General features: G+C 44.4%; 1 protein-coding gene across 1 annotated transcript in view; it reads left to right on the top strand.

Annotated features, from left to right (window-relative positions):
* Positions 1 to 27580, top strand: part of ARHGEF40 (Rho guanine nucleotide exchange factor 40) — a 312707-nt gene that overhangs the window by 272645 nt on the left and 12482 nt on the right. Inside the window, exons 21-22 of the mRNA XM_086923058.1 lie at positions 3247 to 3480; positions 23517 to 23647. Of these exons, the coding sequence (XP_086779184.1) occupies positions 3247 to 3480; positions 23517 to 23647 (365 nt within the window). The remainder of the gene's footprint in view (positions 1 to 3246; positions 3481 to 23516; positions 23648 to 27580) is intronic.

Genomic DNA, 27580 nt, shown 5'->3' on the forward strand with positions numbered 1-27580 from the left:
GTCTCAAGTAAGTCTTGTAGAGGTTTGAGAGGGTATTTGGAAGACAGATTGGGTCAAACAAATGGATATGTTAATAAAATTGTATTGAGGAATGATGTTTTGCCAGTTAGGCATATGGTTAGGAGAATCCCATTCGTTATCAGAAGCAAAATGAAGGCTTTGTTGGGTCAAATAGTGACTGAAGGGGTTATATAACTGGTAGAGGTCCCAACAGGCTTTCTCCTGTTATCCCTAAAAAGTCTGGTGGCAGCGAGAGGTTTTGTGTAGACTTCTGCTGCCTCAATGAAAATGTTATTACAGATTAGTTTGCTTCTCCAAACATAAGTGAGGTGATTTTGATGTTATCTGATTTCAGTACTTCTCAGATTTGGATTTGAGTAGTGCTTACCACAAAAATAAGGGCATTCAGAATTGAAGGATTTTAAAGCATTCATTACCACTGAAGACATTTATCGATTTGTATGACTGCTTTTGAGTTGTCCTCTGCAGTCAGTGTTTTTCAAAGACGAATGTCTAACATTCTTGGTGGTCTAAAAATGTTGTATTATTCCAGCAGGAAATTTTAGTTTTGGGAAAAATTGTAAAACAACGCAGTGAAGTGCTCCAGCAAGTATTAGGTAGGTTATTGACTTCAGGTCTAATGCTAAAAAAAAAGCTTTATGGAATGGGAGATAGAATATTTGGCCTACTAAATTTCAAGAGAGGAAGTCAGGCCAGAGTATGGCTTGGCAAGTGCCATTTTCAACGAAGAGGTCACGGTTCCTGATGACAGAGACAAACTTAGGCCATTTATGGATCTTGGAGAATATTATGCAAAATTTGTGTTGGATTTTATATATGACTAAGACTCTAAGAGGCGTTTTAAGGAAAGGGAAATTTTTGAATGGGGTGAAGTACAACAAAAACCCTTTGAATAGGGCAAAATGACTATTTCTGGTGCAAGTGTCTCCATTCCAAATTGGTTTGAAAACCACTGGGACAGTAGAGGCCTGTCCTGTGGGAATTGGGGTGGTGCTCTCTGAGGTACCTGGCAAATCAGAGAAAACAGAAGCTTTTTTTTTTTTTTATTTGTCGCACAATAAGAGGAATTTATTTGAATATAGAATGAGAGGCATTAACTACTGCATGGGCTACTGATCTGATATTTTCAGGACTTACTTTGGTGACTCAAAATAGTTTTAAACCACTGCTTAAAGTGTTGAGGCCTGGAGGAGCGAACAGCTACTCAGCTAATCAGCTGGGCTCACAAGGCTACCAGCAAAATTGCCGTCCTACTGTTTTAATGTAGCTTATGCTCCTAGTTGGAAGAGCAAGGTTGCTGAATGCTTATCTCTATCGCCGTATGTGTCAGAAGTGATTGTGAGTGGGGCACAGGAGAAATAGTATCTAATGCTGCAGATGCCCAGTCAGGTTCTGGGGATACCATCTCCAAGAATATAGGATGGTAATTAAGGGCAATGTTAAGACGTAACAAGAATTCATTAGGCTCATATAGAAGGGGTCTCGAAGGGAGCGTACCATTCCAGAATGTGTTCAGCCATTTTCTGAAATTTTAAATGAATTATTGATACGTTATGAGCTTGTAATGATGAGTAGGGAAAGATGTGTGCCTCCCCTTGATGTCTGGTCTAAGTTGTTGGCCTTGGCCCATGAGGAACATCTGGGGCGGCCTATGACTAATAATACATTCAAAGTAAGGTTTTGGTCGCTGGGTCTAAATGATCAGGCGAAGAAATAGGTTTCTTATTGTGAAATGTCTAGAGTTGTGGAGAAGCAGTTGAAGGTTGGTTAGGCGATTGTGAGTCAAGAAGAGTACATAAGTGGCACTGGGGTACTCGGGAACAAGATTTGCCTTTTACTCGCCCTTTTTTGTTTCTGCCAGAGCACGATATACAGTGGTAGTTGTGGTTGTGTGGTTTAAATGAATAGAGTTAATGTTTATGATGAGTGTTCTCACCCAATCTATAATTGGATCATTGAGAGAGATTTTTCGAAGAGAACGTATCCCAGCTTGTTAGTTACTAAATTTACTTACTTTGCATCTTTAGAAATTACATTTTTGGGGAAAAGTTGTGGAATAAAACATATTCACTTTTCTTTGCACCGTGTCCAATGTAATGGTTGTGTCCCAATTAGGCAAGTGTCTATTATTGTACTTGCTGTATCTGTGCAGGAAAAAGAATTGTAACTTAAAATGCAGCAGCATGTTATTACGTCAGGAAGTTTGATTCTTGCTTACCTTTGCACCCTACTGTGTCATTAGAGGATTAGTCATTGGTCTAGATGGGCATCACAGGGTTTATTTTCCTAATTAAACCTTGTACTTCAATCCAGACAGACTCCAGAGTCATCTTCAACCACAACAGAGGACTTCCTTCTTCTTTGTTGTTTTAATATTCCACTTTGAGTAGGTTATTTTCCGCGATGAAGACAGGATGTTCTAATGTATGGCCAGATCCAAGAAGGGATCATCAGCTGGAAGTGAGGCAGGAGCTTCCGATAAGAGTCCACATCAGAGCTGGTGGTTTTGAGGCCCAAATCCTTGTAATTAGATAGCAACGGTGGATGTGTATATTTACCTTATATCTCAGGGGCTACTAATGTCCAGTATAGATATTGTAAACTTAATCATGCCCACATGAATTAAAACAGTGTTTTAAAAGTGCTCCTTATTTAATATAAGTAATGTGAACATTTGAATTCTTGAGCACTCAGTGCAAATCTCATTCTCCACTGGGATTACTATGTCATTGGTCAACTATTACACTTGAGCTTATATGTCATTTCAAAGCCTCTTTGGAATTTAGTCATTTGTGAGAAGAGCTGTTTCTTTCCTCTATTCAGGTAGTAAACAGAAAAGTTAATATTAACTCTGTCTGGAAGAAGGAGTTTACTTGGTTGCCCAAAGCTGCGCTGGAGGAGGTCTGTCCGTGTATGTCTGATTAGTCTGATCAGAGGCAGACAGTTCTGCTGGGAAATTTGCGAAGACACTATTAGTCAAAAGTCCCTGCTTCTGAAGGATGAGTGGGCTTGAGCAAAGTCCCTCACATGTCAAGCTTCTTGGCATGTGTGTGAATCTGGTCCTTCTGATCCGGCTTTTAGATACAGCACCCTTTTGTAAACATTCAGGTTTCCCTGAAGCTTGGTCGCCTTCTGAATCCCTTTAAATGTTTGACTATGTCTATTAGCAAAATGGTTTGGCTGAGGCCTTTTAACTTCTGTGTCACTCTCCGTTCCTCTCTACAGGTGCTCGCACCCGTGCATCAGTGGCAGTTTCTTCGTTTGACCACAGCGGACCATGCAGACAGACCTCCTGCCCTTCAGGCTCCTCCTCATCCACTTCAAAAGTCCTAGGGCCACTAAACCTCCAGTTCCCCTTTAGACACAGCTCAGCTGGACCCAGCTCCCCAGGAGCCTGCTCTCTCCCAGGAAGCATTGCAGAGGAAAGCTGGGAGTACAACGCCTGCAAGATTGCCCCTGGTAAGAAGAACATAAACATTGACCACTCTCACTTGCAATGTTTCTTGTATGCGCTTTTAGGGGACAAAGGTTACAAAAAGCCAAATATATATTTAAAATTAGACCTGGGAAGTAACATATTTCCATTGGTTACAGTGTAATACAAATATCACTTCCGGATATGGAGTCTCATTCTATTCATAAACCGCCTGAAATTCATTTTTTCCTTTAAATGCCTCAAGTCCCCCCTTCGTATACAAGTCACAATCTGGGCTCTGGTTGGGACTCTTCAAAATTATATTGTCTGCTCTGCCTTTAGATTGGAGACTTGAAAAGTGATAGCCTGAAGCAATAGTCCACCTGGAACCTCCCTAGCTGTAGACTTCTGCTTTCTCATTTACTCCCAAAACATCAAGCATGGGAGTAATGGAAGTTTCACAGTCCTGCCTGTGTGCACAATGCAGATAACAAATGATCTCTCCTGTCCATTTCTCTATCACAAAGACTTTGAGGTGCTCTGCTTGCCCATTCAGGCTTATGCGCTACACATCCTACAATCCTATTTATGTGATCACCATTAAGGATATATTACGTGGGCACGGCAGAATTCCAAAGTCTTTGAAAAAATATGCTGAAATACATGTTTTAAAATAAAAAAAGAAAGACTTAACTGTTCTTCTTGATGCTGCACATGGAGTTAGATGTTTTCATTTCAAAATCTCCGGTCCTGAATGCCAAGCATGAGTCACCATCTCTACATGTTGTTTTTCCTTAGCCAGAGAGAAATACTACACAATGCTGCTCTAGCGTTCCCAATTTTCGATTGTTTTCTGCTGTTTACTGCTGCCACGCTATAATTAGAGTATTTGTGCCTGGCAACAAAGTCTCCACTGTTCAGAAATGACTCCATGTGCAGGGAGAGCAAGATGGGCAAAGGGACTGGGTACCGTTCGTTCTGTCTTTTATGTAAACCACGGGGAAACATCACTTACAACGCATTTATTACAACGCACTACCATTACAACGCAACCATTACAACGCAAACCATTACAACGCATTGCGCTGGGGGGCGCTCTAGGATAGGGAATATATTTAATTTACTATCCAACACCTTCCCTACTATCCACGGGGACTGGAGTTGGAATAGTAAATTAAATAAATCACTATCCAGCGCTTAAAAGCACTATGCGTTGTAGTGGTATGCGATGTAAAAACCGCGTTGTAACAGCAGGCGTTGTAATAGCCTGCGTTGTAACGACACCAATCCAAACCACGTTGTTAACATTTGTGAGGGTTGTAAAGGCCGGAAGTTTAAGACTTTGAAAGAAAGCAGTGGAAGCCATTGATGCAGGTTTGGCCTATTTCCTTCTCAAACACCATGTTCAGCCAGGTTTAGCCATGCCACTGATTTATATGAAAAAAGCGCACCTACATGTCAGTCTCCATCTAAGGGACCCCCATCTCTCTAACTCCTCAATGCCTTTAATCTCCAAGGAAATCTCCCTCAGAGTGAAGGTCCTCAGTGTCTGAGGCACACTGAGGCAGGGCATTCCTTGACCGCATTTGTGGTGTGCATCAAGAAGATGCCCGACACTGATGTCCCCACATGCACTGCCATCAATCACTCCACCTAGATGCACTATCTACTAACAATATCATTGACACGCCTGTCATATGCAGGATTCATCATTGTCGCTCCACGATTCCTAGCAAACGTCCTGCTCCTTTTATTAAAAGATCAGGAAAGGTCTACCCGGCAGACACACTTGTTCCTCTTATTCAAAGTGCAGGAAAGATTTGCCCAGCTGATCCTCGGTTCCTCTTACTTAAAGTGCAGGAAAGATCTGCCCAGCTGATCCTCGGTTCCTCTTACTTAAAGTGCAGGAAAGATCTGCCCAGCAGAGACCCTGTTCCTCTTACTTAAAGTGCAGGAAAGATCTGCCCAGCAGATACCCTGTTCCTCTTACGCAAAAGACCCACCCCACAGGCACACTGTTCATCTTATTCAAAACACAGGAAAGGTCCATGTGACAGGCAGGCTATTGCTCTTATTCAAAGCACAAGAAAGATCTGCACATCACTTTCTTTCAGGAATCATCTTTATCAGAATTCTGTCTTCAAAGGGAGTGGAGCCCTATCTGCTCCTCCCAAGAGAGACCCACACAGGGTAACACATGTACCTCATCCCACTATCTGCATCCATTCAACATATATATATATATATATATATATATATATATATATATATATATATATATATATAGTGGTATCAGTCTGTTCTATTTGTGGAGGAGATGTTGTCTCTGTCTCCTTCTGATATATGAGGATATACAATTAAACGATCTCCTGTGTGGGGTGGGCCTTTGCAGAAATCTACTGGAAAATTTCTTTTCTTTCTTCTTTTTTAAATGTTTACTATTCTTAAAGTATATAAAATAATACAATATACAATAACACATAATGCATATCGTCCATTCCTGAAAAAAATAACCAGAGCAATACCACATCTAAAAATGAACAACAATAAACTTGACAACAATATGTGTGAACAAGTACACCACCAAACCTTATACTGTCAAAGCAGTGGTAAACATAAAATGTAACCTTTGTTAATAGACTGTTATTTGCATCACTGGAATATGCAGACGTCCAGGAATGACTGTCAGAGCTCCTCAAACGTATTGATCTGAGTTTCACTTCACTGAGAAAATGAATTAGCTCAAGAGAAGCAGTAGCTAGCGATTTGATTTATTCTTCTAGTTCCTCAGAATGCGCGATCAATCTTCTCAGGAACCAGGTTTTTTCTCCACCTTTCCAATGTTGTTTATATGGATTTTTTCCAAAATGAAATATTCTTCTCTTTTTTAAGCCGCCTATCTAATATGATGACAGCCATTTTATAATCGAGACAAGTCTCCACAAATATCATGTGAAATGTTGGAATCCATCATGATGCCTTAACGCAATGTTCAGGGAGAGGTTCAGTTGACTTGCCACAGTCATTGGCAATCTTTTTTCCCATTGTCTTAATACCAAATGAGTGCATTTCGCCTCTTACACCGTGTTGTCACACCGGTGAGGAGAATGCCTAACATGGTTTTGCATGGAGAGGGAGCATCTAAACCAGAGAGGTGCTGCTGTTCATACTAATGGAAGGACCTCCATCTCAATAGAGGTGCAAACAAACACACCTACATTGATTACACCATGTTTGAAAAGAAGGCCTTAAAAAGAGCTCCAATTCCCCAGAAAAATGATTACACCTATGGTACTTCTTGGCGCAGAATAAACCCTCAGCTAGGGCTTGACTCCTATTTGCTGCCTAAGATCCATCAACAAATCTACCAAATGGAATGACCTGGGCCTAGGCCATGGGTTGAGCTTGTGAATGTAGGGGCATTGTGCTTTGCAAAAACGGGTCTGCATTCATGCTTTACCCTGCACAGACATCAGAAAAAGACACATTAATATGCATCTGCCGCAGATCTTTTTTCCAGTGAGTCATCAGATAAAGCTGCTCCACAACCCGATTCGGAAGCAGCCCCCTTCACCCAACCGAAGGCACTCTATAGCATCTGAGGAACACACGAGTAATACTACGTGCAGAATCAGATGTCTAAGCCCTGGCACTCCTGTCACAAAGGACAGTGACAACCCATAAATGTCCTGCCCCTTCACAGGCGAAGACGTCGACTTCCCAAAGTGGTTCCTTTACTGCCTCAAATTTTGCTCTCCGTTCAGCGCAGAGGTAGGATGGGTGGTGAGCTGGCCCAGAGAGGTTCTTGAGGCAGTCAGTTTCTTTACTGAGAAGTAAGCCCAGCCTTGGTAGACCTCCACAGCAAGCATTACAAAAGGTGAGGGCAAACAGAACCATAAGAGAAGACCTGAACCCAGATAGTCTACGGCTAATAATTAGTGCATAATGTGAGCCTGTGGCACACAGGTTTTGGGCGACTGTCACTTATTTTTCCTCACCAGAGCAAGAGAGTGAAAAGCACACACACAGGAGAAAGGAGGAGGAAGAGAAAGATGGAAAAATGTGATAAAGGTATAAAACAGAAACCTGCAAGAGAAAAGGGACAGGGAACACCCGTTGGTGGATTAAAGAGGTATGGCATGGAATCAAGATTACATAGCTTTGGTATTTGGCACAATGACAACAGCAGTGGCAACCGCTGGCTCATGAGGAAAGGATCCCACAACCTATTCTTTAATAAATTAAGCACTGCACTAATGAACTATTTATTTGTAGCATGTGTTGGCTGCAGATACACCTGCTGTGCATACTACAGCCATCTAGTGTTGGATCCGGTCTCTGCAAGTTGTTTTTCCTCGAGGAAGTGTTATGATCAGTGTTGTGCGTCGTCTCTCCTCCCCCTCGAGATATTGCACATGTTCAACGGTTCTTTTGTTAGGAAGTTTTTTTCCGCCATCAAGCTTAGACGGGCTGCATTGTAGCATTGTAGCTTTTTAGCATTCAGTGCCCATGCAACCTGTAGTACAGAAAACACACGACTAGAGATCCAGTGACTGACACCAACGGATCCTAGACACGGGGACTTGCTACCAGGGGCGGCTGGTGACATTTGACAGTGGTGTGGCGTAAACTAATTTCCGTGCTGTCCCTCCTTACCTCCGTGATGTCCCTCCTTACCTCCGTGCTGTACCTCCCTGCTGTCCCTCCTTACCTCCGTGCTGTCCCTCCTTACCTCCGTGCTGTCCCTCCTTACCTCCGTGTTGTACCTCCGTGCTGTACCTCCTTACCTCTGTACTGTACCAACCTGCTGTCCCTCCTTACCTCCCTGCTGTCCCTCCTTACCTCCCTGCTGCCCCTCCTTACCTCCCTGCTATCCCTCCTTACCTCCCTGTTGTCCCTCCTTACTGTCCCTCCTTACCTCCCTGCTGTCTCTCCTTACCTCCGTGCTGTCTCTCCTTACCTCCGTACTGCAGTCGGGTTCTTGGATTTTTGGGCCCCTGAACAGAAAGGGAATATGCTATACCCCTTTAATGTGCAGACACTGTGACACATTCAGGGCAGTATGCACCTCAGTAGAAAAATTAAAGGAAGTAAGCCAAAGTAGGGGAACACTTTAATAATGGTAACAAAATGAAGCACAGAAAACACTGTATGCGACTGCGAGGAATATTGTGAAAATAAAGTTAAACAGTAACAAAAGAACAGGACTAGACCTCACAGCTCAACTGTACATAACGTTGTCACTTAGACCATAACAAAATCTTTAAAACGTTCTGAAACAGGAACTTTCCTCCTAGACAATCTGTAAGCATGCACACTTGCTGATGCTTAGGTTCAGCTGATCATACCGGAGTGTGAACGAACGGGTCTCCCTGGCCGAGCGGTTCCTTCGGGACTTGACTCCCGCCCTCTTAAGGATTCCTGGGTCCGGTCAGGTCAGGTCTTCAAACCCCATAAACAGAGGCCGCAGCACGAGAGAGGGAGAGGGCTATAGTATTGACCAGCCAATCCTGGCTGGGGGGGGGGCACCATGACTGCTCGCCCAGTCGCCCTGTGCATCCACGGGGGCTGCGGCCCGCCCCCTAGTCCTCTCTCTAAGGGGAACTGCACAGGGAAAACAATCTGCGCATGCGCGGGCTAGTTTATGCCCTTAAATCCACTTGCGCAGCTGCAGCAGGCCCAGCCGCCCCCGCTCCCCCCTGTCATTCCTGAAAAGTCGAGTGTCTCCCGTATTCCGGGCCGGCGGGCAGCGCGATTATTTTAATATTTTTATCATTAGTTTAGTGAGGACGCGGTGGGTCCGTGGGGCTTAGTGGGGCTACGCCCCTACGCCCCAATGGACGCACCGCGCCTGCTTGCTACCCGCTGATCGACGCATACATGCTCGTCGAGAATGACTATCTCTGGGTGATGGAGATGAAGGTGGACCTTTTGGCTGTGCCCTCGCTGCGGGGCAAATACACACACTCTGACACACACACAGTGTGTTATTTGTGCTTAAACCCAGAGCCCATAAAGGTGAGTGCATGGCTTGCGCATTATTCAATAACACTTCAGGCCTGTACGGATGGACGCCTGGCGCACAACATGGAGCTAGTGTCCGAGGGAGAATTCTCATGCGATGCAGAGAGCGAGACAAATGTTCTGGTAGGAGAGGCGGGTGCCGGTGGTCGTCGCCAGCCCCCACTATGTTGCTTCCGATTCATCCTCCAGAAACGTGTGCGCTCCGGTGCTTATCAAGGGGCACACATCGACTATGCTAACTAATTCCCGTGTCTGGGATGAGGACCATTATGAGGCCACGTGCCGTGAGTACTACTGACCCATGTGCAAATAAAATCTCGCATTCACCAACACCGGCATGCCACAGTGCACCACAGCCTTCCAGCTCAGGTCAATACCATGTGCACGCCTTGGAGCCGAGAAAGTTCTAGATTCTAGATGTCGATGAGATGACATGGCCACACCAGAGATCTGGTTCCAGCTCTGCACCAAAACACAAGCTGGCATCAACTGACACATCGGCACCCAGGAGCAAATCGGCACCGACAGACACATCGGCACCAAGAGATGCCAAACAGGCTGTGATCCCACGAAAGTCGTAGGATGCGAAGAAACGCTCTACCTCCAGCATCTCGGAATCAAAACAGCCTGAGGACTGAAAAACAGCATGGACATTCTTCTGGCCAGGAGAAAAGCCAGACATCTGGGGTACCAAAGCCACACCACTTTTCTGAGGACATTCCACAGGCTCCAAAGAAACAAAAGACTCACTTACATAAGCCAACTGCGGAACAAGGCATTGTCTTTGAGGGACTCTGACAATTTATGCAGGATAAACGCAAAGAGGTTGCCAAGAGAAAAGTACAGGTGCAAACATTGCCACTGGCTACACCAAAAAGGCTGTCACAAAAGCACAGGACCAATGACTTTCAGTCTCACTTGGTCACTACAAACATGCTTGCCCTCTCCACAAGAAGGCACAGGGGACCCAGGGAGCACTCCACACCCAGCAAACTCCAGACCCATGGGATGACTATTACATGGTGCTTCTGGAACCAGACATGGAGCTGCCTGTACCAACCAAAGCCTCCCCACCAGATGACACATCCTCATACCACAGTGTCATACAGAGAGCAGCAGAGTACCGCAAACTCCCATTGGACACCACTGAGGAGCAAACAGACTTCCTGGTAGAAACACTTGTATACAGTCTGCACTGTGCAATAGCTTCCAATGATAGGGTCTTCACTCAGCTTATCCAAAGAGATCTTTAAGGACCCAGACAAATCTAGGGTCATCAAGCCTCCCATAGAAAAGAAATATAGGAAATCGCCAATTGACTCAATTTACATACGCGGGCACTCCTCAGCTAACTCCCTAGTTGTCACCACTGCCAGGAAAAGAGCTGCAGCTCAGGGCACTGGAGAAGTGCCTCCTCCAGATAAAGTAAATGAATTGATGCTGGAGGCAAACATGTGGCAGCAGGCCATGCCAACCACTGGAGGATTGCCAATTCAGTTGGACTGCTTTCCAGGAATAACAGGACTATCTGGAATGAATTGCAAGAACTCATGCATACCGCATTGTAATGGTTGCGTGGTAAAGGATGTTTCCCAAAATTAATGGGTGCCTTACAAACAACTCCACAAAAATAATAGCCCTTTTGGTGTTACCAGGTTAGAGGGGCAGCTAAAGCATCTACCCCTGAAAACACATCCTATCAACACCAGCAGCAACAGTACCACCAGTATAGCTGCGGATACTATAGAGACAACTACTAAAATAGGAGCAGAGGCAGAGGTACCCTCAACAAGGGCACCTCGACGCCACCAAAACAAGGGACTAACCCACACTCTTCCCCCCCACCCAACCACGGAACACATGTTGAGGAAAGGCTATAACACTTCCACCAGTTGTGGCCAGACATCACATCAGACCAATGGGTATTACAAATAATCAGACCGGGATATTGGCTAGAACTGATCCAACAGCCACCAAATATCCCACCAAAACGTCACATCTACATCTGCTGAAGGAAGAAGTAAAGTCATTACTGCAAAAAGGGGCCATAGAACTAGTCCCACACAAACATCACAACAAAGGCTTCTGCTCCCTTTATTTCCTCAGACCAAAGAAAGATGGCTCACTAAGGCCCATTCTGGACCTACTCCTACTCCATCATTACCTACTGTCTGATCATTTCCATATGGCGACTTTGCAAGATGTAATACCGCTACTACAAAAGGGAAACTTCATGATGTATTAGATCTGAAGGACACATATTTCTTCATTCAAATACACACTGCACATTGCAAATGCATACGGTTTGTGGCAAGTGGACGTCATTACCCGTTAACCCCTTCGGTGTGGGGGGGTACGCAGCGCCGCGGTGCTCGTGACGAGCCTAGCTCGTCATGAGTCACAGTGGAGCTGTGCTCATGATGAGCTGGGCTCGTCACAACCCTGCCCACTGATTAATTCTCCCGCACAGGCAGGGAATCAATCGCGTGTGGGTGGCGCGCAGCCGTTATGACAAGCCCAGCTTGTCATGAGCACAGCTCCACTGTGACTCATGACGAGCACCGAAGGCGTTAACGGTCCTCCCATTTGAAGTAACAACAGCCTAAAGGGTGTTCACTAAATGATTAGCAGTAGTAGCATCAAAATAATGATGAGAAAACATGCATGTTTTTCCTTTTCTGGACGATTGGCTGTTCAAAGGTCCAACCAAAGCTGAATGTCTAACAGACATACAAAGTACTATTGACCTTTCAAACCAACTGGGTTTCCCAATAAATGTGAAAAAGTCCATCTCCAATCTCTCCAAATTCAACCATACCTGGGAGCGATACTCGATCCATTCTCAGGAACAGCCAGAATGCATATAGGTTGTCAATCTCTCGAACCAACTGGATTTTTTTCAGCCACCTCATTAGCTACCAGTGGAAACAGTGGTGCACCTTCGAGCGATGATGGCATCATGCATAGCAAAAGTGCCACATGCAAGACTACGCATGAGACCTCTCCAAGAGTGCTAAGTATTGCAGTGGTCACAAGTGGGGGGCAACATGGAGGATCTCATGTTGATTTTGCCCAAGGTTCATTAGGCACTACAATGGTGGAACACCTTAAGATTATTGAATGTAAGAGCCTTCATGGTCCCAATCCTGCAAGTAACAATCATAACTTAATGAATCCCGCATGGGGTGGGGTGCTCATATGTAGGATATTGTGGTTCAGGGGCACTGTACCACACAACAACACATTGCACATCAACATATTGGAACTCTTAGCCATTGATATGGCTCTCAAAGCATTCCTACCAAACATAACAGGGAAACATTTCCTTCTGTGAACAGACAATGTGACTGCAATTTATTACATTCAGGAACAGGGAGGGGCCCATTCCATCCAGCTGGCACAGAGCATATGGAAATGGGCAAACAGTCACAAAATACTCCTCCTGGCACAATATATACCAGGCCAGGACAACTCTATTGCGTACCTGCTCAGCCGGACACAACAAGAAGCTCACAAGTGGGAAATACACACTCCATAAATACAACAATACTTCCACCTTTGGGTAACTTCCACAATAGACCTGTTCGCCACCGCCGAAAACTCAAAATGCCAAAGCTCTGCAATCCAAGAAGAATGCTCTATGGATGAACCTTTCAGGGTTATTTGCTTACTCTCTCCCACTAATTCCATATGTGGTTAGGAAACTCCGATAGACTTCATTACCCTTGATACTCATAGCTTATTTTTGGGCTCAGCAACCATGGAACACAACACTTCTAAAGCTATACCTAGTATCTCATGAGAAGCTACCCACCTACCCAAATCTTCTCACTTACAGTAGGGGCAGGGTGAGACATCGCAATGTTCAACAGCTCAATCTTGTAATCTGGCTCCAGACGTCATAGAATTTGGATACTTGAACCTACCAGTGGCTGCTCCTCCGCTAAGGGGGAGGACACCACCCACTGCATGTGTTGCAGTGGAAAAAGGAATAATAAAATAATACTAACATTATGTTGTTATCATTTTATTTTCCCTTTTTAATGCAGGTTTACGGGGCGGGCGGGGCGAGGCGGGGCTTGGCAGTCGGCACAACCGGCAAGGTGTTAGAGATGGTGGGCATTTAAGTAAGCATGACTGTTCGGCTCACTTTTCATGTTCCTTACCAGGCTTCAATAAGCAGGGTGGGGAGGAATATCTGCACGCGCCCATTCCCTGTCTAAGCGCCAATATGTGGCACTCAGACCAATCGCAATGCTGCATTGTTGTGATTGACTTAGGAGAGGGAACCTGTACATCCTGCTTCAGAGGACGACAAGACGCAAGGCTGCAGTCTGGCAGTAAGGTACGGTTTATTTAATTTATTTTTCATTTCCCCCACCCTACCCGTGTTGCTCGGTGGCAGCCGCCACTAGGACTTACCTCCAGAATGTATGACTATTCTTAAAGAGGTCAGGAGACCAACCACAAGTGCTTGAAATGTGGCAAAATGAAAACATTTTGTGCACTATTGCGCTTCACTAAATATTAACCCTTCTTCTCCAACAAACAGCAACTAGTATGTTAACTGTTACACTTGCAGAAAGCGCAGTTAGCTTATACCTTCATATGCTTATATTTAGCAGCCATTAGAGCATAACCACATTGTACACCTCATGTACCAGCATGGAACCAAAATATTGTACTAACAAGACTCATGGGACCACCATTTGAGGCACTACATAACTATCAAATTCAATTAATAACGTGGAAAGTAGCTTTCTTTTTAGCAATAACATCTCTAAGAAGAGTTAGCGAAATATATGGGCCCGCTGTTGAAGAAGCCCAAAGTTCCTACCAAAAGTGATATCAACTTTTCATTTATATCAAACTTTAGAGTTACCAGTTTTCTTTCCAAAACCAGAAACTGTGGCAGAGCGTGCTTTATGTACACTTGATGTTAAACATGGACTTCTGTACTATTTGAAACACACAAAACCCTTCAGAAATACACAGGTGTTTGTTTCTTTCTGAAAACCACAGAATGAGAATGCTGTTTCTAAAACCGGAATAGCAAGATGGACTGTCAAATGTTTCCAGATTTGTTATGCCAAAGCAAAACGAACGCTATCAACCATGCCAAGGTCTCATTCCACACGTAGAAAAGGGCAACCAAGGCTTTTCTTGGGAATATCCCTCTCAATGACATTTACCAAGTAGAACCATGGGTGAACCCACACACTTTTACTAAATTCCATTGTGTGGATGTTCAAGCTAGACAGCTGGCTCAAGTTGGATGAACAGTCCTTCAAACAATATTTCAAACAATCGCACTATTTCTAGCCTAAAGCCACTGTGTGCAGGGTACTGCTTTACAGTCTATGCATAGCATGTATAGTGCAGCCACCACATGCTAGGAATGGAGTATGTTACTTATCCTGTAAGCATCTGTATGTTGCATGTAGTGCTGCAGATTCACTTGCACCCGTCCTGCCTCTCCAGCAGGTATTAGACAGTGACAACAAATACACAGAAATACAGCATGTTCAACATCAAAAGCTAACATAGCAGACTATATCCTCACTCCATATATGGCACAAGGAAAAAAACATTATCTAACAAAGGAACCGTTGAACATGCGCAATACTTCGAGCGGGAGGAGAGATAGCGCACAACGCTGATCATAAAACTTCCTTGAGAAAAAACAACTTGCGGAGTCCGGCTCAACACTAAATGGCACGAGTACACATAGCATGTGTGATTCTGCAGTACTACAACCTACGAATAGATGCTAACATGGTAAGTAACATACTATTTATAGGTGGGAAACTTAATTCTACCTGCATTAGTGAGCTTTGTGTGCCTAGTTCAACAGTTCTTTATCTGCGCAATCCATCCACCTTTGTCAATCAAGAGTCTATGGCCCTGAGCCTTAGTTAGACAAAGTTTACTGACCCAAGGGCAAATCCGTGTAAGAGTCGAGTTTCAAGTTGGATGGTAACTACCAGGTGTGATGAATACCTCACCCTTCATAATATTTCAGCTGGTCAAACCTGGTACAATTTAACAGGGGAAAAGTGTACTGTACTGTACTATGCAGTTTTGGTGGATTAGGCTTGATTCAGAGTTATTCAGAATATGTGCTATTTATTACACTTGATAATAACAGTACCATGGGGGAGGGTATAGAAAGGGTGCGATAAATGGCAACTATTCTGAGTTTTTAAGGAATAATATGGGGATTTTAATGCTTACGATACTTGAGGCCACATGTATCGAGCATTTTTATGGCCACAAATGGGCCAATTTGCAGAATCAGCCCATTTGCAACCGCAAAAAAACCTTTTGGTATGTATCAAACCAAAACTACGATTCAGCAGCACATCACCTCATCGCAAATTTGGTTTGCGACCAAATAATGGTTCAGTATTTGAAAGGGGAATACCTTTCAAATACTGAATCTGAATGGTATGTTAATCATGTTTTGCAACCAAAGTACGGTTGCAGAACATTAATAATTTACCGACTACAGAAGTGTAGTGGTAATGCATTCGCAAATGTGAAGGTATCCCAATGGGACCCCTTTCCATTTGTGAATGTAAAAAAAAAGTTTGTTTAAGAGAAGGCAATGGTCCTCGAGACCACTGATTCTTCTTAACAAACAAAAGGAGACAAATAAACTTCTATTTACCCCTTCCGTGCTGATGACGGCTCCCGGCCGTCATGCATCACGGTGGACGTGTGCTGATGACGGCCGGAAGTAGTTATGACCACACCCGCGATCGGAATCTGCCGCACAGGTGCAGAATTCCGGCCGCGGTCAAGAGGTTAAAAGCATCCGGTTTTCCTTTAAGGAAAACGGGTTGCATTTAAAAAAAAATAAAAAGCCTACTTTATTTAATGATACCAGTGGACTTAGTTGGAGCGTTACCCGTGGAGGTTTGCCAGAGCTCACCATGATTATAATATAATGTGTGGCTGCTGAACAACTTGGTGCAGTATTGCGTGGTGTAACTACAATCATTGATGGCGACTGGGAATAAGTTTTCCGCGTTTTGATTTCTACTCTAAGGGTTGAGTGATACTCCCTTTACTAAGCTTTTTAATCATTGAAATAATCATTTATTGGTGGCCAACCTCATTTGCTGGGGCGTTGTCTCTTTGCAATCTAGGTCTCCTTCCCTGTCCTGAAGAAGACCCGCAGCTGAGGTGTTGATCCTCCCTCTACAGCAATAGGGTCGAAACGTCGACTTTCCCCCCCCCATTTTTGACGTCTGTACCCCTTTTCCATTCCCCTCTCCACCATTGAAGAACTGTAGACTGAGCGTATGATTAAAATACGTGGGGCAGGCGCAATATACTAAGTGAATAGAACCTTAGTTACGTTTCCAAATATTGGATTACTCTTTTTACTTACCTTTCTCTTTTCACTTGAGCACATACTTTTACACTCTTTACTGCACCTGGCAGTTTCTTCCTCCCAATTCTTGTTTAAAAAAAATATATTTTGTATATAGGATTGTGAAATAAATTGGCAGACTTATTTGCTGCTTTGTAACTATTGGTGTTCACGATTATTATTTTGGGTAGCATTATTAAGACCACAAACGCATTTGGCTTTTCTGTTGCTTTTTCTTTTCTGCAGGATAAAGTCCCATGGATTAACTCAGAGTGAATATGAGTTGTGCATTCATTGTTGTCTAATGAATTGTGTCTAGGACCATTTTATTCTATATCACTACTTTATTTAAAAGCAATCACATGGTGGTCTGCTGACCTCATGCCGTCAATTCCTAATGCGTTGCAAATTGCGACCTACCTCGTTAGTATTCGATTTGCGACCCACTACGAATCGCTAAATGAACTCAATGAGTTTCATTCATAGAAATCGCAATTAGACAATCGCTATTCCTAATCTTGATACATCTGGCTCTTGGTAACTACTGGGTGGAGTAAATACTAGCTGATCTGGGATTACGACCCTTGTGCAAATAGGTGTTAGCGCAGAAGTTGGTATATTATGACTTCTGTGGAATTATGGCTATGGTAGCTTGGATTTCACTATGAGAGTCCTAGTGGCCTTATTGGGGAACAGGATCTCGGTGGAGTGGTAGGACACACACACTCCTGTGCTTTCTAGGTCTTGCCTAGATAAGGCATGCGCCCTCTTTTCAAAATACTTTGTATACATACATTGGGCTTACAGTCCACCCATCGCTTACAGTTGGTTGACAGCCTTGTCACTCTCATTTGCTTGCTTCTATATGGTTTGTGCTTGCTGGTGTCACCTTTTTTTGTCTGCTGAACCTTCCCATGGAGCATGGCCCAAGTACCTGTGTCCATACACTACTTTTCTTCTGGGGCTACTTTTTTCTTTATTTTTTAACTGTCCTTGCAAGTGCAGGTCTCGCCAGCCTGCTGTATTTTATTGGTATTATAACCTCTCTTCAACAGTTAACAGGTGAGCAGGGGTTTAGGGCGGTATAATCCGAAGTATTGTCTTGTTTCAGGACTCGCCGCTGCCTGCTAATGTTTTAGAACATTTGCTTCAGCTGAGCATTGGCTCCAGTCCCCTGCCTGTTCCTGGGCAATATCAATATGTTCTGGTTATTTGCCGTTGTAGTTTTGCATGTTAGTGCTGAAACGGCAGGCTGTCGCTACGAACGAGTTTACATCTCTGAGGTGTGCAAGCGATGTGGCCAAATGACGAGAGTCGAGGCCATCGTAATTAATGGGTTGGAATCCCAGCTACAGCTCAATATTCCATGATGCGAGATACAGTGCTCGACACGCCGTGGTAAACAATTGAGCAAGTGTTTTAAATGTAATGTTTGGTGCTCGCTTGATAAAATTGTAGTTGTGTTGTGTTGCGAAGCACTAAAATGTCCCCATACAGAGTGTCCGCTATATGGAACCACAGTAAACATCCCATGTGCCTTTCTGTCTTAAGGCCACAACGTTATTTTGGACCACTCTCTAGTTACAGTATTGAGTTGAACAAGAAAAGTTTATATTAATGCCACATTTTTCCCTAGCAATGGGCCCCAGGCATCTTATCTGTTTGCTTATCGGCAGGAAACATAAGCGCAAAACTTACAGGGGAGGGAGAGTGTCATTACAGCCTGAGCTGCTTACTTTAGAGCTGGTGAACCAGGTTTGAGTCTCAGTGTATACTTGGCATCCTGTGATTCTGGGCAAATCACTTCATACTCTAGTACCTAAAATAAACACATGTTTAATGTAACTAGTGCTTTGGTAAAACACTGCTTCAGGTCCGGTTTGCAGTTAATAGATCAAACAACTTCATGTAGAAGAGGTCATTGCATGTCTAGCTTCTCGAAGGCCCTACATGCTACACATGCCAGCCAGTGTTTAGGGGAGGCCACCATGTATACAAACAAAAGCACAATAACGGTGTCTAGTTCTGCATGTTTGAAAGTTAACAGAAAAAACTGGGCGCAGATCTTCAGTGTGTCTAAATGTCCACTTCTATTACAAGCACACGGGGGCATGAGGACAGAGGGCCTCGGGTAGCTTGAGAGTGAAAGTGGGCATACAGTTGGGTGAAAAAGAAGTTATGGTTTAAGCCCCCATCCACAGGAGTATTAACATGTTTGTAGGGTATATATAGATTTAGATTTGTGTATGTGGACATGGAGCAACAATGATTAAGGAAAATCATACTTCTGGAACGCTGCACTGAATTTAACATTGCTGTCGCCATATTGGCCTTCGTAAAAGCAGTTAGAGGATGGGAGCACTTCTGGTGCCTGGACCGAAGAGTGATTACAAACAAGCATTTGCAATGCAATAAGTCTCGCATTAGGAAATTTTGAGCTATTGGTATTGTAAATGACAAATATTTTATTTATGTGTTGGTTTTGAAAATAGCGAAATTAATAGCTTTGTCATTTACAATGCCAATAGTTTTAACTTTCGCAAACGTGACACCTATAGCATTTGTAATGCAATATGTGTTGTATTTACATGACTTAGATGTATTAATATTACAAATAACAATGGCTTTTATTTTTTTATAATTAATACTTAAATAAAAGTTATTGTAATTTATAATGGCAATAGCTTAAACTTTTGTAAATAACTTTTGGGAAGATTATGTTCAGTGTATTTTATTGTGACGAAAATCCAAGAACAGCAGTGAAATATTGTCTTTTTGTGACATTTGTAATAAAGCTTGAAACATTGAGATAACATATTAGAACCAGTTGTTGTTGAATGGTTGCATAGAGTGATGCTGTGGCCTTCAGTGGTGCTGAGTGATGCTGTGGCCTTCAGTGGTGCTGTGTGATGCTGTGGCCTTCAGTCGTGCTGAGTGATGCGGTGGCATTCAGTGGTGCTGAGTGATGCTGTGGCGTTGAGTGGTGCTGAGTGATGCTGTGGCGTTGAGTGATGCTGTGGCGTTGAGTGATGCTGTGGCGTTGAGTGGTGCTGTGGTGTTGAGTGGTGCTGTGTCGTTGAGTGGTGCTGTGTCGTTGAGTGGTGCTGTGTCGTTGAGTGGTGCTGTGGTGTTGAGTGGTGCTGTGGTGTTGAGTGGTACTGTGGTGTTGAGTGGTCCTGTGGTGTTGAGTGGTGCTGTGGCGTTGAGTGGTGCTGAGTGATGCTGTTGCGTTGAGTGATGCTGTGGGAAGCTAATAAGGAGGATAGATAGAGGGTAGGAAAGAGAAAGGAGAGAAGAGGGGTGAAAGAAGGGTTGGCATGGAGATGCAGAATGATGAGGTGAAAGATCACTAAAGCGAGGAGGGAAAAAGCAAACAATGAGAAAGGGAAGGGAATCTATGAGACAACAAACAGGAGGAGGAGGTGTGAGAGCAAGAAAACGTACGGGCGAGAGGGAAAGTGGTTGGAAAGTAAAGTGAGAGAATAGATGAAAACAAGCGATGCGCGCTCTTAGCTGGGGGAGGGCCATTAGCCAGTAAGAACTTGCAGCAGACATCAAAGGAAGGGTGGGAGGGACATTGGCGGGTGAGTGGGTATGCAGCGTGGTGAGTTGAAGTGGCAGCAGAGGCGGAGCGCAGCGTGCACAAAGTGTCTGGTAGCAAATGGTCACCGTAGGTGACCGGGGGTGGGGGAGAAATGGTGAAATGGTGGGTGGGACAAACCGAGGACAGGGTTCTGCAGATCTAGAGGCCTTTATAATAGAGCTTGGGGAAGGGCTAGAGGGCACATAAAAGGGCCCCGGGGTGGATGTGAACTGGCCATCCAAAATAAATCAAGGAATTGACCGGTGATTGGGCTGGATTAGATAATATAAAATCTGAAATTAAACATAAAAACACAGGATCGAATATCAGTTTTTTTTAGACTGAAAGCTTACCCTTAACATTGTAAATACAGTTGTAAAGTAGAGGTTATAAGTTAGGGTAATATCTACCAAATTTAAGCAAAGAGGGCAAGAAGTATTCCACAGTAAAATCTGGACACTAAAAATATGCTATATTTCTCCTGTGGCAGATGCATTTATTACAGATTCTCACACATGGACAATTCTTAAATTCTTGTTGAGCCAGAAACGGACGGCATCTCAAACGTAAACAGTTTGATTCTGAACTTTTCGCTATATCTGAAACATACAGGAAATGCTAGTGTTAATGTGTGGCACAGTTCAGTACAATCTGCAAAAGGGCTCAGACCATCACAAGTGCTACTTACATGGAGATCACTGAAAGCAACAGAAAATCATGTTACAGAAAAAGGATTTTATTTTACCTTTTGCAGTGAAAAACAGGAGAGTCAGGTGACAGGCTTTAATTTTACAATTCATAGTGTAGCCCCTTGCGTGTCAGCACTGGGGAAAGCCATTTTTGCAGGACTGCTGGAGTAGCAGCCTAACACCGTGGGCTTGGATGGGAAGCCGTGCAACACATTTAAAGTGCTTTAACAGCGTGTTTGCTTTATTCCTGAATGAGAATGTTTAGAATGCTTGTCATAGTTATTACAATTAGTTTGCTCTTGTGAACAAACGGATTCAAGACTCTTCACGAAACTAAAAATGGAGCAAACGTTCTACACAAGTGGGAAATCTAGGTCTACCGTTTAAATTCAATTATCAAAAAACATATAAAATTAAGGATGCTGAAATTCTCGAGGCTGCTGGTTATAACAAAATGCAAATTAAACGTGCCGTAGATTTTTCAGCAGAAGGAAAGACAAGAAACACGCAAGAAACACGAGGGAGGAATGTTGGGGTAATTAAAGCAGGCCGAGTGCGCGCTGGGGAAGCTTCACGCTTGAATGCCTGAAGTCTGAAGGGTGGGAGGGAACTGGGGAAGTTTCAGATGCCTGGCTCAGGGAGCAAATGGGAGCGAGACTGATGTGTTTGTGCACGCACGTCTCACACGAGTGCACCACATGAACTAGACGTAATCCGCCCTTGTTCAAGAGTTTGTTTCCCCTACTATATGTCTGAGCTATATAATAGCTCAACCTAAAAATAGGGGGAGGTGTATGCATACGGTACGTTTTACGAACCAGCGTTTCCTTATTTGCTATTTACATTAGTTCAACCGTTAATATATGGTTGAATGCTTATGAATACCATCAATCTGTAATACATTCATATAACTTACCTTAACCGATAAGTAGTGAGTTGGGAGGTTTACCATTGTTAATGACCAGACAGCCAACTGTTGTAAAAGTTTGTTATATTTGTTCTGACCCTGCCATTGATGGTGCTATTAAATTGCCGCTTGATTGCTAGGTCCGGGGCATTGCTGCCCAGAACTCGTTGTGTTGCCATGGCATGTTGTTCTCGCAGAACTTCGGGGGAGCGCTTTTCTCTGTGGATTAAACATTTTCATTGCCATGGTTTAGTTTCCTGTGACATCCCATTTCTGTATCCATTGGCCTCTCTTTCTTGGTGTGGCCATGTTTAACTGAAATATCCCCGCCCATTCCGGCATGTTAATTGCTCCACCTAACCCCCAGAACAGCATCAAGTCACCAAACTGGAGGTTACACATGCCACCTTTGACATGGCACTGGAAGCCTCATGCAAGCATAACACATCCGACCCTCACATGCCACGAGGCTTGAGCAGCTCTCCTGGCACACTGTTGAGCGGAATTTAAATCATTTTAACACCTGTTCTGTTTGTTTGACCACAAAATCACATTCATATTTTATGCACGGGAAGATTAAGTGATGTGCCCAGATTCACAGGATGTTCAGGAGACGCACACCTACTTCCCCAGTTCCAAAGTCTGCAGCTCTGCCTGCAATCACATCCTCCTGTGCCTCATCCTCTGAGGTAACACCCTTGGGACAGTTTTACAGCTAGCAACATATGTTGTTTTATGCCTCCTTTGAAGCCAAAACAAATACCTGGTAAAGTCAATAAACCGATTTTTAATTACAGTCATGGTGCGAGCTACAAACAGTACCGCTTAGAATCATTTGGAGATCACTGATAACAATCCAAAACACCACACTGCTACCTTCAAACCAAATAATTGTAAAAGAGGGATGTTGTCTTTGTTTAAAAACAAAGTTACACAATTAAAAGACATTGTCGAAGCCAATAGCTCTTGTACAAGAGACAGCTATTGTCTTTGCCAATTCTTGTTCTGTTTTGTTGCTGTGCTTATTGCTCCAGTCCACCCTTCTCTGGGATAGTCTGGAGGCAGAGGGACTGTTGGACTTGGGCTATATTGATGGGTACTGGGGTCATCCAGTCATCCATGTTATTCCCTTCTTTTCTCTTACTCTTAGGACCATATGCATCAACACATTTTCCCATAGACACAGAATGGGCAAAACCCTTTGATGCATCTGGCCCATAGCCCCTGTCTCAACAAAGATTGTAAAGAAGCATTATCCCTTCCCTCGGTATAATCCCTCTAACTTTCTCCCCTCTCTCTTTAGGAATGTTTCAGAGGGTTTATCTACATTGCCCCATCACTTGTATTCCTTATCGTCCTCCCTGTATATTGCAGGTCTTTCTGTAAGGGTGCTACAAGGGGAAGTGCTGTTATGTTTTGGAAATCTCTGTCTGCTTTTTAACCCCACACGATGTACCTGGGTGTCATGCGTATGAAGCAGTCTCTTCTCTTGCATTTAGGGGCTGACTTGTCCAGTGCCGTCACACGCAGTGAGAGCCAGCGAGACAGCAGGTCAACAAACGTGGGAGGAGGAAAGAGCCAGAACCGGTCCCTCTTCATCCCTCAATTTGGACAGGGACATCAGTCAGCGGTATGTATGACACTTGATTCCCACACTGAGACCACCTCGAAGTTTCTGACACTTTCCAGACCTGTATGCTCCTCCTCCAATGATCACAGAAACATTTATCACAAACTTAGTAATTTATTTGTAGGTCTTGCCTACAGGCACCTTTTAGCTGTTTGTTGTCGAAAGATCTATCGTGGACAATACCAAACTTACAATGGACTTCGGGCCACCAATTATTTATCATTGGTTGACATTGTTGTCAGTCTCATTTGCTTGCTTGCTTTTCTACTGCTTTTCTTCCTCTTCATGTGTTTGTCCCTCCCCTGAAGCATAGCTCACATTCAGGGAACTATTTTTATTTATCCAGTATTATGGGTATCTTTCATAGATTCACATGCCTGACTCATTCCCCGTCGTCGGGGTGGGAGTCCCCGGTATATATAAAGAGTAATGTCATAAAGACATATACATAGCAATAGACCAGAGGCCTCCCATTAGTAACATATCCATGTCCTTTTGTAAAAAGGACCAAACTTTGGCAAAGAGCCAATCAGATCTCACCACCCTCTAGAACCTTCCTAGAAGGAGCCCTAGTCCCTCAGATTTTCTACCGCACGTCGTGCTAAGGGAGTCTCCTCTGAGCTCTGCTCAGTTTCTTTGTATTTCTGGATTTATTTCCACATATTTGTCTCAGAATTATCTTTCTGTGAGGAATCTTCTGTTTAGCCATGGCTGATACTCCAAAAAAGGGACTTTTCAGACCTTGTGCCTCTTGTGGCAAAAAGAGGCTTCATGTGGATGACAGGCATGAAGACTGCCTTTACTGTCTATATCCTGATCATTCAGCAAAGGATTGTAAAGTCTGCCGGACTTTTTCGACCAAAACTCTCAAGGATAGAGAGGGCCGACTGCTGTTATGGCTCCAGAGACTTAAGGACAAAGATCAACCAGTCTCTTCAGGTGAGAGTGAGTGTTCCATTGGGAGTGTACACTAGAACTTCATCCCCAGGACCATCTGTACAGTCTCCTCAAAAGAAGATGCCCAAGTCTTCAGAGGATCGTTCTAAGGCTACTGCTGTAAATGTTTCTCTACAAGATCCTGCCTTCAAGAAACCTTTGGTGACATCTTCAGCCCTGCCTGTGACAAGGTCGACAGCCACGATCTCCACGTCGGTGGCGTCATCTTTATCATCAACGTCGACAACTACTACATCCTCATCGTTGACGGGTAGGTCTGTTCCATCTCTGATTATTATTTAAAAGACCTCGACGGCGCCACCGTCGACGATCGAGTGCCTCATCATAAGTTCATCATCGATGAAGTCATCGTCGTCTATACCAGCGTCGACGAGGCCGTCAACAGCGATCCCAGCGAAGCCGACGACGACACCAGCGTCGACGAAGCCGTCGACGACAACAGCAAGCATCGTCGACGACGACGTCGTTGAAGAAGACACCGTCGACGACACAATCCGAGTTGACTGTCGACGATCCCCGTCGACGACCATTCCATCGACGGCAGGATCACCTCCATTGAAGTGTACCTATACACACTTCAGGATGACTACGCGTACACTTACGCCAGAGTTAACCTCGCCGAGCAGGGTGCAACCATTTCCCCCGGCTCATCTCCTGGATACTGAGGACTCGGATGAGGGCTCTATGTTTCAGCAAGCGACAAGCCCATCTGAACTGCATGTAAAGCTTCACGAAAGCTCAGACTATGAGGAACAAGGACAGGAAAGTTTGGAGAACCAGGAGGAATTCCAACCTCCACCGCCTCCACAACAGCCTATGGTGTGTCTCCCAGCTTCTATTGTGACAGACCTGCAGTTTCCTTTTGCGGACTACAAGCAGAGGTTCCCGTCCACTGCTCCACCTCCGCCAGTGGTGACACATACAGTGGTGACACCTACAGTTGTCACACCGCCACCTAGACCTCGGCCTGCTCCTTTAGTCCTCCGACCAGATCCGACTCCCTCACGTCCTCTACCATCCTCTGATGAGGAAGAGGAAGAAGAAGAGGAGCAACAACGTGAGGAAGGGGAGCTCCAGGAATACGAATGGGATGAGTATTTAATTTCAGGTCCAGCATCCCCTGTGCAGGCACAAACTGATTCTCCCCCGGAAGACATTGGGGGTTTCCACAACATCGTAGAGAGAGCGGCATTGCGCTTCAGCCTCAAAGTAACGGCAACACCTCAGGATTGCTTCCTTTATGATTTTAAAGAGCCATTCCAGAAGGCGGTACGATCTATTCCCATCATTGATCACGTCTGGGAACAAGGGGAGAAAATAATGCAAAACCCTTCATCTCTGGTTCCAGTGCTGCCCAGACTGGATAAAAAATATAAAGCCCCGGACACAGCCCCAGCTTGCCTTATTGGCCATCCAAAGCTGGACTCTGTGATAACCCAGGCAGCACAACGCAAGTCAAAAAATCCTTCGGGTGCATAGACTGCGCCGCCAGATAAGGAGGGCCGAAAGCTAGACAACAAGGGAAAAGGTTTTCATCTATGTCAGCTTAACAAGTGCGTGCAGCAAACTCTTTAGCTTTACTGGGACGTTATTACCGTCAAATGTGGGCAGACATAGCTCCTTACTTGGATTCGCTTCAAGAGGAGCAGAAAGAAGAGGTGAAGAAGATTCTCCTCGAAGGCGAGCGCTCCGCCTCGGAGATGATTGATGTGGCAACGGATATCGCATCCACAGGGTTCCGACAGCTAGCAGGAGCTGCAGTCCTGAGACGCCATGGTTGGCTTAAGGCAACATCTTTCCGGCCTGAAATTCAAGCCAAGGTATTAGACATGCTGTATGACGGTAAGCTTCTGTTTGGACAACACATCGATGAGATTCTTCAGGGTATCAAGAAAGATACCGATACCGCAAGAGCTCTAGGTACTCTTCAATACAAGAATCCTTCCTTTTGAGGCTCAAGAGGAAGAGGTCAGTCCTCTAGAGGCACCTATCAGGGATACAAATCCATGTACAGCTCGGGCCAGCAATACAAACCCGAGTACCAGCAAAGGCAGCAGCAAAACCAGTCGTCCTACAACAAGTCTTCCTTTCGCGGACGAGGGAGAAATAAGGACGCAGGCAGAAGACAATGACTTCTCTCTGCCACAGGTCTCCAGTTTCTCTCCACCTTGCAAAGTTGGCGGGAGAATTTCATCCTTCCTTCACAATTGGCAACAAATTACGACGGATCAGTGGGTCCTCCAACTTGTTCAATTCGGACACTCTCTGGAGTTTATAGAAACTCCTCCTCAAAAGCCTCCAATCCCAATGCGGCACAAAAATCTAAAACTACTACAATTGGAACTCTCCCTCATGCTCAGAAAAGGAGCGATAGAAAGAGTCCCCTGGAATCAGGAAAACAAGGGATTCTATTCCCGATACTTCTTAATTCGAAAAAAGGAGAAAAAATGGAGACCTATATTGGACTTGAGAAACCTCAACCAATACGTCATTCCGCATGGTGTCCATCCAGGAGATACTACAACTCCTCAATGCAAACAACTTTATGGTGTCTTTAGACCTTCAAGACGCTTATTTTCATATACCTATCCACAAGAACCACAAGCAATTTCTCAGGTTCAAAGTGGCGGGAAAACACTACCAGTTTCGAGTGTTGCCCTTCGGCCTAAAGTCGACACCACGCATTTTCACCAAGTGTCTGTCTCCAGTAGCAGCATACCTTCGCCAACAAAATCACCAGGTCTTCCCGTACTTAGACGACTGGCTCAAGGAAGGCTTTCCCTTCACTGGAACGTCAAGTGAAACTAAGGACCTTGGCCGGCCGGATTCAGTCCAAAAAGTCTATCACCGTGCGCCTATACAAGTCGTTGTTAGGAATGATGTCCTCGAAGATCCTGTTGGTCCCACACTGCCGCCTTCGTATGCGCCCACTTCAGGAGGCGCTTTCTGCTCAGTGGATTCAATGCAGGGGATCCT

Source organism: Lissotriton vulgaris, chromosome 5 (assembly GCF_964263255.1).
Source record: "Lissotriton vulgaris chromosome 5, aLisVul1.2, whole genome shotgun sequence".
In the NCBI taxonomy this organism is placed as follows: Eukaryota; Metazoa; Chordata; class Amphibia; order Caudata; family Salamandridae; genus Lissotriton; species Lissotriton vulgaris.